General features: G+C 39.9%; 1 protein-coding gene across 1 annotated transcript in view; it reads left to right on the top strand.

Annotated features, from left to right (window-relative positions):
• The window catches only part of RAB8B (RAB8B, member RAS oncogene family), a 59,542-nt gene extending 54,193 nt beyond the window's left edge, over nt 1-5,349 (top strand). The window contains exons 7-8 of the mRNA XM_037151015.2: nt 311-361; nt 1,103-5,349. Of these exons, the coding sequence (XP_037006910.1) occupies nt 311-361; nt 1,103-1,195 (144 nt within the window). The 3' untranslated portion in view covers nt 1,196-5,349. The remainder of the gene's footprint in view (nt 1-310; nt 362-1,102) is intronic.
• The last annotated feature ends 7,639 nt before the right edge of the window (nt 5,350-12,988 follow it).

Genomic DNA, 12,988 nt, shown 5'->3' with positions numbered 1-12,988 from the left:
GAGCCCCGCCCCCGAGCTGCTGTCGGTGTGCTGAGGAGGCGGCGTGTAACCCAAAAATGTGTCATCCAGGAATTTGGGTCAGATATTATGTGTGGAGAATATTTGATGGATGAATGACAATTCGATAATATTGTAAATACTTATGATGTGATTGAAAAATAAGATATGGTAGTCATGTGTATACTATGATTACAGTTATGTTTGTTTTTCAACTAAAGGCTTTAAAATAATAAATACAGGATGAAAACATTCTATATTTCTATTTTTAAGATATAAATATATAATAATGCAATTTTTGGTTTACCTTTAGGCATTTTTTACACTTGCACGAGATATAATGACAAAACTCAACAGAAAAATGGTTTGTATCACTTACAATTTTTATTTTCATTATGCAGTTTATAAATTTGTTTTATTTGTGCTGTGTATTTATTTGATTAAAACGATGCGCTTGATTACACTATATTCACATTAACTCATCCTTCCTTGACTCACATGTTCACCTGGTTGCGCGTTGACTCTACTTTCTTCGGGTTTCTCATTTCTGAACTGTGGCTGTTTCAGTTCTTCCATCTGGCTCATTAAGTGGACTTAATTGAATTTTGATCTGAATAGTCAAAATGATAATGGCACAAATTAGATTGTTGCCATAGTATTATCTAGTTCAGTTTTTATGTGACATATAATTATATGTAATTATGATCTTGAAGTTGCTAAAGTTTCCTTGAAACTTATTTTAACCTGAATTCTGAGTGTAATTGTATACCTAATGTAACCAACCCTTCTTACCTCTAACACAGGATTGCCAATATCTTAACACTGCTTCCATCATTACACTTGAAACTTTGGCAATGATTTCTTGGAATTGGAAATGGGCGCTTCCTACCTGATATTAATATGTATAAAAAGTGCTATCCTAAAAATATATTTCTCATTTTAATCCACCATTTCCAAAGAAACCACCATCAGAGCTTAACCAGTTCCTTTTCTAATAAAGTAATCTACTGAATACACATTTATGGTATGGTTTGGAATTGTTATGATTTAGATAATTGGGGTCAGATCATGAAACTTCTGGGTAACTTTATCTTCTGTGTTTTAGAATGACAGCAATTCATCAGGGGCAGGTGGACCAGTGAAAATAACAGAAAACCGATCAAAGAAGACCAGTTTCTTCCGTTGTTCGCTACTTTGATGAACTTTCTCTGAGAGACTGCAGCGCGCCCAGAGGACACTCTCCCGCTTCTCTGAAAGCACAGATCACCCAGCCTCAGAGGCACACCGCCAGGCTGCTGCTGAGAGCACCCCCACACCCAGACCTCTCTGCGCGGAACGCGCAGGGACGCCGGCCTCCTGCCCCTCAGGATCACAGGCTCCTTTTTCAAACATGGAAGCAATGATATGGAGACACATGCAAGACTTGCTTTTTCCCTTTGTTTTACTTCCTGTTGCAGAAGCTGCTCGCTCTTTTTCACTTTGCACTCAGTGTCAGCCCTTCCCTGTTATAGACCCGTATGCGCACACTTTTGCCTCAAGTTCTAGACACAGTTGTGCTTTAGGGGATGTTCATACCAAGAGTGGAGCTTTGAAAGCAGAGGTCAGTATACTAAAATTAAAGGACACCTGGTCCTGTTCATACGACTAGGTGTTACTGTGTTCATAGCATTTATTTAAGGTCTCTGATTTGTGATTTTCTTAAATAAGAACCATTAAATTCTGATAAAATTTAACTTGAAAATTTATAAAAATGCTCAGCTATTCATCAGAGGCCATAATTTCTGTATTTCTTATTATTTAGTGCTTTGCTTCATTCCTAACCTTTTTGCCAGTGAGTCTGGATAGCTGAATAAATCACTTTTTTCAGTTAATTCCCTCTACCTGATCTATAAAACTGCACTGGGAAATTACATTAATCTCATTTTTCCCGAGGTGTGTTTTTGCTCTCTTTTCCTGTGCTTGACCTATTGCAGCCACTCAGTTATCCAAAACATAACCTGTTTGACCCCTGTTGTCTGTTTCTTGTCGTCGAGTTCCTAGTTGTGAACTTGTGGAGCTGGAACTTTACATGGGCAGAGAGGTGCACCATTTAGGGTTTTATTTCGGCATCCGTGGTTCCACTGCATCAGCACACATGTTTTTTCTTCGGTTTACTTCTCAGCTGGCTGGTGTAGTCATAATACCTAGTTCCCTTTCTATAAGAGTTAATGGGATGTAGATTTAGATTTTAGTCTGCAGAAAGCTTACCTGTAGGGAGAAAGACTAACTTGTTAACATAAATTTAGTAGAGATAGCTCTTGGTAATGGTGAAAACAATGTTTTTTTCTGGTTTTACTCGAGCTTTTAAAAAAAAGTAATTAGACCTAGTACATCTCTAAGAAAAGTCTTGCCTTTTCATTAGAGAAAAATATGAGCAAGATTTCAGCTTTAAAGTAATTACTGTTGAATGTGTAGAACCCAGTTCCATCTGTTCAGGTTCATTGTTACAGAACTTGGTCTAGTCATTTGGGCCAAAGCCAACCAAAAGCTTAGCTGCCATTCTCACGAAGCACTGGTGTTGGTATAACTTTCGTAGATGAAACCATCACATAAGAAAGGTACTTAGTGTTAACTTACGTGCCAAATTAAGACCATTATGTCGTTGCTTTTATTCTAGCCTTCAGTGTCATCAGGCTGAAGGGAGTAGTAAAGAGGTGAAGAAGGAAATGAGTTCTGTTGGTAATTACGCTTCCTCTTAGGCCTGCTTTGTTTCACAGAGTTCACCATCATGCTTGAGGTTAAGAATGGGAAATGAAAGTGGAGACGGACTCTGTCACCACAGAGAATGCAGCTTCCAATTCAGATGTATCATTAAAAGGCTTGAACTGCTCAACCTTTACTACTTGGTTGAAAACTTATGCACAATTTAGCTGCGGCAAATATTCCAGAGCTATTTTTGATGGATACACTAAACTTACTGTTAACAAAATTTAGCCTTAAAGGCACCTGGTGGTGTCCCAGTGATGCAGGCCGTTCCTCCACTGGGTGTTGACTGCAAGTCTACCGTCTTAAAATTAGATGTTTTTGGAAAGAAGAAATAGTTTCTTAGAAACATTTTGTATCACTAATTTTCTGAAAAAAGATCTGAGCAGTTAAGCTTTCTGGAGGGTAACAAAGTAGTTTCTAAAAGGCAAGTGCTCTGACACCACGTATGAATGTAATTCTCTTAGTAAGTTACCTCCGACTATTTGGTGTCTTAACACTTTGATTTATATCTCAGGGGTTGTCTGCAAACCAAAACTGACATATTCTGTGGTTAGCCTTTTTTTTTTAATTTTTTAATAGAATGCTTGGCTTTTGTTTTATTCCTTCTCTCTTTTGTCTTATGTAGATTAATAAGTAGTCTCCATGAACTTCACTTTGAAAAAGCCTGTAAAAGCTAGATACGTCTAAAGGTGCTCTTTGAAGTAGCAGCAAATTGGGGGTATATTCTCTGTTATATAGAAATAAATCTTCCTTGCTATTTTCTTACATTTAGTCTTGCTAAATTGTATATAATTTGAGCTAAGAACATAGGAATTTCACCTTCTGCATGGTAAAATGACCCAATAAATATTCCATTTTGCTTAATAATGTACATATAGTGCATTATTTTTTCTATCTGTAGATGAATTTAGTGAGAGATAATTGTCTGTTCCCTGCTGAAACTGAAGAAATCTAGTTTTAAGTGAACATTTTTGTGGTCTTAGGGATCAGGTACATGAAGATTTTTGCAGCAGTATTAGTGGTGTCCAGTGGCCGCACTTTATTATCAGTGCGCTGATTTCTGCCAGTGATTGGACTAGACCTTTTCAAATAGCGTCTGAGGGTATCAGACAATGAAAATGTGCTGTAACTAAGTAGCATGTAAATCAGTTGGTTGTAAAATGTTTCACTGGGAACTTATTTTAGCTATATTTTACTTCAGACAGATTATAAGAAAATAACCCACCTGTGCATCAGTTAGGAGGTGCCGCAGGGTTTCTTACTATTTACATGAACATTTTGTGCAGTCTTTGTTATAAATTTTCAGAAGACTATACTCTTTACTTTGAAGGACTATTTTTAATTATACCTCATTTAGCTAACTAGTATTCTAATACCTGATAGGAAAACAGTGAGCCTGCCTTTAAGCATCCAACACAATTTAGATTATATGTTTTGTTTCGAACTCGGGAAAGGTAGCAGGTAGTTTAGAATAGAACACACGTGTCATATCTAATAGTGCAAAAGAAAAGTATTATCTCCCTGTCTCCATTAATAAATTTAGCTGTGCAATATAGATAAATGTTTGCAGAAATTTCTAAATAAGAGATTATAACTCCATTTTATAGGTTCTAATCCTGAGAGTCTGTATTAAGGCTTATAGAAAGTTTTCCCTGTGAACAGTGACACATTGAAGCAGATTTTCTTTTCTAGTTCATGACTTGGATTTCTTTATAAATTTAGTTCTTAATCTTTAAAGATGAGCTTCTAAGCTTAACATTTTAAAACAGCACTTCATTATGTTAGTTTACTTGCCTCGGGTTTTAAGCAGTCGTTTCTGCCATCAGGTTTTTTAGAGTTTTTATTTTAATGGAAAACACATTCCTTTTTCCTTCTTGTTATAGCTAAAGAAAGGGGGAAGGAATGTCTAAAAATGAAATTCCTTGTCCTAGAGAAACCTAGAGAGACAGGGCATGCTAATAAAATTTCAAATGCCAGTACAATTTTACAGTAGAACCAGTCTTTTATAAAAGACTAATAAAACTAATGGGTGTCATGCTCACTAGGAAAGAAAATCTAAATTACTAAAATTTACAGAAATGAAAATTAGCAAACAATTATTTTTAGGGATATTTTCACATTTTACTTTAGTTTTTAAAATGCTTGTACCGTATGCAGTTGCATTTTTTTATTGCCAAGAACTAATAGAATGTCTTGCTTCATTTTCTTACCTTTTTTAAAAATGTGAATTTAATTATTATAACTCATTCCTATGGCCTTACAGATGGGTTTTATTTTATTTGCAGCCGACACTGTAGTTCCTTTAATGCAAAGAACCATAAACTGTCTGACTGAAACTATGCCCCTAATGGAAAATACCTAGTTTTTCCATAGAACTATCCTACTGTGTGTGCTTCAGTGTATTTTATTTGGCTCCGAAGGCTTCATGTGAAAGGCTCCTGCAAATGAAGTGCACCTGTCCTGTGGTTAATCTCGCTTAAGCCAATTCATGAACTGTGTACTGATACTGATGCTGTGTGATTTTTTTTTAAAGGATTTTATTCCAGGTGAACTTTTTTTTTACAATAATGTTCATCTAAAATAAAAAAAAATACATAATGAAAATCATGACTCTCTGAAATGGGTTGTACGTTTGAAAATCTTTCTTCAAATGCATGCGTGTGACTCGAACCATGGCACTTTCAGCAAGCTTTCTGACTTAGAGTTGTTTAAAGACGAAAATAGCCACATCTCCTGCTCATACCTCGTTCACTGAGATTACTCTGTGATAGAACTGCAGCCTTCCGTGGCTCATCTTTCCCTCCTTAGACCTCGCATGTTTTGTTTCTCGTGCTTGGTTGTCATTTCCAAATAACATGGTAGTTCTAGCGCCCCAGCCCTGATGGTGGTCTATCACTAGCTGTGCACTTTGCCAGTCGTGGCCTTCTGCCTTCGTCCCCACAACCAGCTCTAGCCTTCGCTGTCCTTCTCCAGCACCTTGCTTCCTTCCTTTCACTCTTGGTAGACACATCTTTAAACTCCAGTCTCATGCCCCCTGAGCCGCCTCACCCTCCCCAACCTGTAGCCTCCTCGGGCTGGCTTCGCCACATCTACCCTCATCCTCGCCTCCCTCCTCTGTCAGAGGCACTCCTCCTCCTCCGTGCTTCTCTCTGCCCTTCTCTGGATTTATTCCCTGCCCTTCTATTCTGCGTCTCGGGAAACTCACAGCCATGATATCTTCAAATTCTTATTCTGTGTGACCCTTTCCCCTTAGCATCTAAGCATCCCTAACTCTCCCACGCCTTTGCCTCACGTCCCTCCCGCCTATTGCTCTTCTTCCTCTTCTTTTTGCCGTAGCTAAGCTTCTTCAAAGGGTTGTCTATGAATACTGTCCTCATTGTCTCATTTTCCTTTATTCCTCAGCCTACTCCAGTTTGGTTTCCTCCCTGTCACTTCACTGACATCGCGTTTACAACAGCCTAGTTGTGAAAAAGTGGCGGACAGTTTTCTGTCCTTATCTTGGTTAACTTCTTGGCAACATTTTACCAGTATATTGCTCCCTCCCAGAAATGTTCTTCTCCTTTAGCTTCTGGGACAGTCTTTCCCAGTTTTCCAAAATAATTTCACCCACCCTGGCTGGGTAGGTCAGTTGGTTAGTGTCATCCTGATACACCAAGGTCGTGGGTTCTGTCTCTCATCGAGGTATTTGTAAGAAGCAACCAATGAATGCATAAATAAGTGGAGCAACAAATCAATGTTTTTCTGTCCCTTTTTCCTGTAAAAATCTATTTTAAAAAGATTCAAAATAATTTTGCCCTTTTTTATGGCTCTTAGATGTGTTTCTGAATGATAGCCCCAAAAGATGTCCATGTTCTAGTCCCCAGAACCTGCGAATGTTACTTTATGTAGCAAAAGAGACTTGGCAGATGTGATCTTGAGATGGGAGATTATCCTGGGTTACCCAGAAGGGCCCAGTGTGATCCCATAGGGGCTGGTCCCTATGAGAGGAGCACAGGAGGAGTCGCAGTTAAAAGGAAATGATGTCATGGAGAAAAGGTGTGATGCAGGGCTCAGCCAAGGGACATAAGTGGCCTCTAGGGTCTGGGAAGGGGAGGGAAGAGATTTGCTGCTGAAGTCTCCAGAGGGAACCAACCCACCCCTGACAGCCTGATTGTAACCCGGTACAATCGGGTTACAATCATTTCATAATTCTGGCCTTCAGAACTGTAAGTAAATTTGTGTTGCTTTAAGCCACTAAATCTGTCACAGCAGCAATAGGATATTCGTACAGCTTTCAAATTTGTACATATTGCCCCGACTTCTTTCCAAAGAACCAGACTTCAAAGTCAGTCTGCCTTCTGGACCTCTCTCCCCTTGGATCTGCCCCAGGCACAGCAAACGACCCGCTCTACCTCACACTCAGGCCTCCGCCCTTCCCCCATTCCCAGCAATTCCCCCCAACAGCCCTTGGTCCCAGGAGGGGAAACTCGCTCTTTGTTCTCCTTTCCCCATTATCATCTACCTAGTTAACCAACCTCCAAGTCTTAGGGGTCCCAGCTCCTCCATCTTGCTGATCTGTAGTCATCCATTATTTCTCCCTTTGTCTTTGTTCAGGCCTCCTCATCTTTTGCCTGGATTTCTACAGCTTCTCCTAATCAACATCCTAGTCTCTAATTTTATTCAGCTTCAATCCAGTTTAAACAGTGCTGACAGGTTTTTTAAAACTGGAATCTTATACCACCGCCAAATTTTATTCTTCAGTGCTACTTCATAACCTTGGGGTGAAATCTAAACTCTTCAGCCTGGCGAGCAAGGTCCTTGCCATCCTTACATCTTTCTCTTAGATCTTGTCACAACTTAGCTCATGAACGTCACCAGGAAATGCCATTCCCTTAAAACATGCTTTGTCATTCCTTTGCTTAGGCTGCTCCTGCTGCTGACTTCCTAGGCCTTTCCAGCTAACTTCTCCTTATCTTTCAAGACTGGGTAGGGGTTTTTCCTGGGAAGATTTCAGTCACAACTCATCTCTGGTTAGTCCCCTCCTGTGCCTGCCCAAAGTGTTACTGCACTGGGTTTGAATGGTCTGTTTACCCTCCTTCCCTATGAGACTCTAAGTTCCTATAAGGGTGGGGACCGAGCCCTTGGTTTTTGTGTCCACGCTACCCATTAAGGAGCCTGGGACATAGTAGGTGTTTAATAGATCTCAAGAGAATCAGTGAACTTAAGCAGTTGTCAAAATGAACATGTCACTGGAGAAAGCTGAGTATAATTTAGGAGATGTTTTGTTCACCATTTATTTCTCAATTTAAAGAAAGATTTGAAGGAAATTCACCAATGCCTTAGTAAGTATAGCAATAAAAAGAGAAACTTCATTCTCTGGCTTTTATTTTGGCCCTTACCTTACAGTACTTTAATCTTTGTTAAATATCTTACACTTTTAAAATCTCTATTAAATACAGAAGTATTTCCTTTTAATAAGCTAGATCACCTAGAATGCTGTTTATGAATTGATATATTGAGTAAACCCTCTCTACCCCTTTATTCATGTTTCCTGTATTCAAAATTTAGGTTTTCAACTTGGTCCCAGGGGTATATGATAATGCCCCCAGAGCAAATAAAATGCATATTTATTAATTTAAAATATATAGGCTTCTGGTCAAGATGGGGGAGTAGGCAAACGCTGTTTGCCTCATCTCACAACCACATCAGGATTACAGCTAAATTATAGAACAACTATCCTTGAGAATCACTTAAAGTCTAGCTGAAGAGACGTTTTATAACTAAGGACATAAAGAAGCAGCCACACTGAACATGGTAAGCGAGGCAGAGACAATGAAACAGGCTGTTCTCACATCCACATGTGGTGGTTAAGAATCAGGAAGGATACCTTGGCTGCAGAGGTCCCCACTGAGAAATGAGGGGTTCCCACTCCGGGCTCCCCACCCTGGAACACCCCAGCCAGGAAGAGGAATTCCTCACAACAGCTGGCTGTGCAAACCATCAGGAACTCTAATGTCCTGTTCAAGGGCCTCGAACACAGACTCACCGCCAACACTCCAGTGAAGAGACAGTAGCTGGAGAAGCTTCAGGGACATGTGGGGAGGAACTAAATTGTTTGGCTTCAGGCAAAGGGCTGGAGAGGCAGCTTTCTCCAGGACTAAAGTGCACACAGGCACTATTATTCCTTTGTTAAGCTCACCCCCCCACACACACACACATACACACATCCAGCAGGTGCAGGCAGGAATCGAGTCTGAGTCTCCATTAACTTCTCTTCCCTGACCCTGAGACCTGCCCCCACACAATTCTCATGCCTGGCCTGAACCTCTCTGAGAGGCCAGTCTGCACAAGGGCTGTCCTGGGCCCACACTGAAGACTTTCCTAAAATCTCTCAAAGATCCACAGACCACAAACAAGCAGTGGCTGTCCTTGCTGTGCCCCATACCTTTTGCTAAATGTCCCCAAGCTGGACACTAGTGGCAGCCGACCTGGGGTCACAGTGTAACCACTCCTAGATGCCTCCAAGCCAAGCACAAACAGCTACCAACTGCAGACAGTAGAACCTTTTTAGGTAGAACCCAGGTGACCCTGGGTCCGAACACAGGCAGACACTGACTTTGGCGTGCACTGGAGCCCCTCCCAAGAGGCTTCAGAACACACCGGAGCACCACCCAATTAGTTTCATAAATGACACCTCAAAAGTGGACTCAGCAGGCACCAGAGCCCCGCTAAAGCAAGATTACCCAGCAAGCCAACCATTTAGAATCAGAGGACACGTAAAGAGCTTCCCAGACAAGAAAAAGCTGAAGGAGTTCATCACCACCAAACATTGTAAGAAATGTTAAAAGGGCTTAATCTTTAGAAGAAAAAAAATCAATACAAATAAAAAATATTGCAAAGAAAAAAATGTCACTGACAAAGGCCAAAAAGAGCAATGGATTAACCAACATAGTACAAAGGCAAAAATAGGAAGATCACGTGTAATTACAAACTAGGAGATACACACAAACACACACACAAAAGAAAAACAAATGTAAATATGCAGAGGCTGAGTGAAAATTCTAGACTGTTTAAATTTAAGTGACCATCTACTTAAAAGAGACAATGAAACAGGCTGCTGTTATACTGCTATAAACATAGGTTGGTATGTATGAAGCCCATGGTAACCACAAACCAAAGATCTGTAAGAGATATACTAGAAATAAAGGGAATGAAATCCGAACACAGCACCGCAGAAAGTCATCAACATGCAAGAGAAGAGAGCAGGAGAATAAGAAAGGAACAGAGAACTACAAAAACAATGCCCAGGCTTATCGCTCGTCCTTCTCACATTTCTAGGACACCCTGAACTCCTTTCTTTCACTTTGAGGCCTACTCCCTTGTCCTTCCATTTCTTCCCTACTTCCTAGTTTTGCTGACTTCGAAGATGAGACCTGAATGGGTGAGTGTTATTGTTACCAAAACTCACAAGTTTGGGCTGGGTGCCCCTTCCCCTTCCTGTATATTCTAATAGCATCCTATACCTGCCTGGCTGGCTTCCCCACTAGACTGTAAGCTCCATGGAGACTGGAGCGCCTCTGTTTCATTGGTGTATTCCCAATGACCAGTATTTTAAAAAAATATTTTATTTATTTATTCAGAGAGAGGGAGAGAAACATGAATGTGTGGCTGCCTCTCATGCACGCCAAAGCCCACAACCCAGGCATGTGCCCCGACTAGGAACCGAACCAGTAAAATCCTTGGTTCACAGGAGTTTACTGGCCAATTCACTGAGCCACACCAGCCAGGGACATTTTTTTTTAAAGGAAACTTCTCATAAGTGCCCTGACTGGGGACCAAATACAGAACCTAGGCACATGTCCTGACAGGGAATCAAACCAGTGAGTGACCTTTCGCTTTGTGGAACGACACCCAACCAACCAAGCTCCCAAGGCCTCGCATTATGCCTGATTCTTAGTAGGCATTCCACATGCATTTTGAATGGATGAATAAAAGGCTTGTGTGAATATACATCTATCAGCACTGCAAGAAAACAAAGCTCAAGTGAATTCATCACTATATTGTGAATTACCCGGTAGCTCCGTGAAAGCCTTACTTGATAAATTGCTAAAAGGTGATATTGCTTTTGCCCCTCACCACCAACACACACCCAGTTCTGAGGGATTACCAGACTTGGTATTCATAGTGTATGCTTACCTCCTTCCCCAAGTCATCTTTTAAGGATTTAACTCCCCAAATCACTTAGTACCCTTATATTTTTAGGTCTTGGGGGAAAACTAATGGTACATTCATAAAAACTTAAGAAGTTAATAGAACTGTTACTTAGCCTGAAATTTCTCATTTGTAAACAGAATTGTTGAAATCAGTGCAAAGTGCTTTTTAAACAGCCATTTAAGGTGCCATTATTCAGAGAAAACTTGAAATAAGTTTTTCTAGTAAATAACCATAAACCCTGAAGATGACTATTTTATTGGTTACATTGCCAGTTTGGTGTAGTTGCTTCCTTCTTTTCTATTCCAACAGACATCAGTTAAAGATGTCTTTGCAGATGGGCGGGAGAGGGGAGACTCATTGTATTTTCCATTGCCTTCCCATTTTTTAACTGCACTTGGGGACTCAGACTGAACTGAAATATGGTCAAGATGGCATAAATAAACATCCCTGTGACTCAGCTCTGCATGTTGAATTGCCAACTTACAAAGTATTTCATGCAGTTTTAACTGAGACATAGTAGACCATGGTTAAAATTTAGATAAACAAAGTATTAAAATAGGGATAAAAGAATAAGTCATATTCAGACACCATAGCAGTAATTATAATAAAAAATAGTCGCTATAATTGACTATTAAATTTAGCTCCATGCTTCTTGGGAGTCAAGGTAAAGCCTGAGTGTGACGAGTTAGCTCCCGAATGATGTATATGGATTTGTCAGGAGAAACAAAACTTTTTTCTAGCCCCGAACTCAAATAGTAAACCATGGATCTATACAGATGTTGAACAATGATAATCAGTTTGAGAAAATATGCAGGAAAAATTGTAGATGGCCATTTCTTGTGTAAAAGTATTTATGCCGAGGACATGAACATATTATGCTTCTGTGCTTCTGTGAAGGCATTTCTGCACAGACCTGAAATATTGGAATTGCATTTGATGACTTTGATTCAGGATAGACCCCAAAGAATCTATCTAATGGTGAGTCACTCCACCACTTTGAAATGTTATCCCAACCTCAGTTTTGATAGATGCTGGATATTTCAAAATGAATATTTCCATTTACTTCCCTGTGAACAGAAATACATATATGTTTATATTAAATGGGCAAATGTGATATTTTTAAATACCTGCAGTTGTCTTATTTGAGGGACCATTTCCAGAGGTGACCTGCAAAACATCTTCATCTAGGTCCCAACTTTTGCCTACTGGTGTTTTTCTTTTCAATGTTAATTTCCAAGAGCTTTATTCAGGATAGACATTAAAAGAAGGAGTAAGAATGGCTAACACACAGCACTGATATACAAATATGATCCTCAGAATAACCCATTAGTTATTATTTATATTACTCCCATTAAACATGGGGAAAAATTCTTAGATGTGAATGATCAGAGAGCTTACCTTCTGGTTTTAATTTTCAAATCTCTCAGAAAATTTAAAATTAATACAAAATAGCAAATGTTTCCAATTTTTATATTACTTCATTAACTGAACAGATATTTATTTAGTGAGCAGTACCTTCTAGGTGCTGTGGCAACAATAAAGAACAAAACAAAGCCTCTGCCCTCCAAAAGTTTGTTTTTAATGAGGGAGACAAATGAGCAACAAAAACAGGGCAAGAAGATATTACCATTACTTTTGTGAAGACTCGGGGGTGGGCGTGGGGTGGGGAACAAATAAAACCAGCTGTCCAACACAACCTGAGGACTGCCGGTTCCACCACTGTTTCATCCCTGTACTCTCTCTGTGGGTTATCATCTGGTGCCGTTAACCCAACTTGGGTTTTATACATGATAAAGTACGAAGTTCTCAGAACTATGCAAATGAAAAGATTTGCTTAAAAAAGACCTTTTATTTAGAAATGGAAACCTGTCCTGCGCTGTTTTTCTTTAGTTGTTTTGGAATCTTAGGGGAGGTCCCCAGTCCCTTCTGGGGACCTCCCCTTCCTTAGCATATGGCAGCTGGCACATAATGGCCTGATTATATGTTCCTGTAGTAAGATGCAAACAGGGGCGCTACGACTCCGGCACTAAAGTCGTCAGCTAACTCAGCCGCT

Source organism: Artibeus jamaicensis, unplaced genomic scaffold (assembly GCF_021234435.1).
Source record: "Artibeus jamaicensis isolate MK-2021 breed Jamaican fruit bat unplaced genomic scaffold, CSHL_Jam_final contig_548, whole genome shotgun sequence".
NCBI classification, from domain to species: Eukaryota; Metazoa; Chordata; class Mammalia; order Chiroptera; family Phyllostomidae; genus Artibeus; species Artibeus jamaicensis.
The sequence above is the reverse complement of the archived record's forward strand: the minus strand, read 5'-3'. Positions and strand labels throughout refer to the sequence as shown.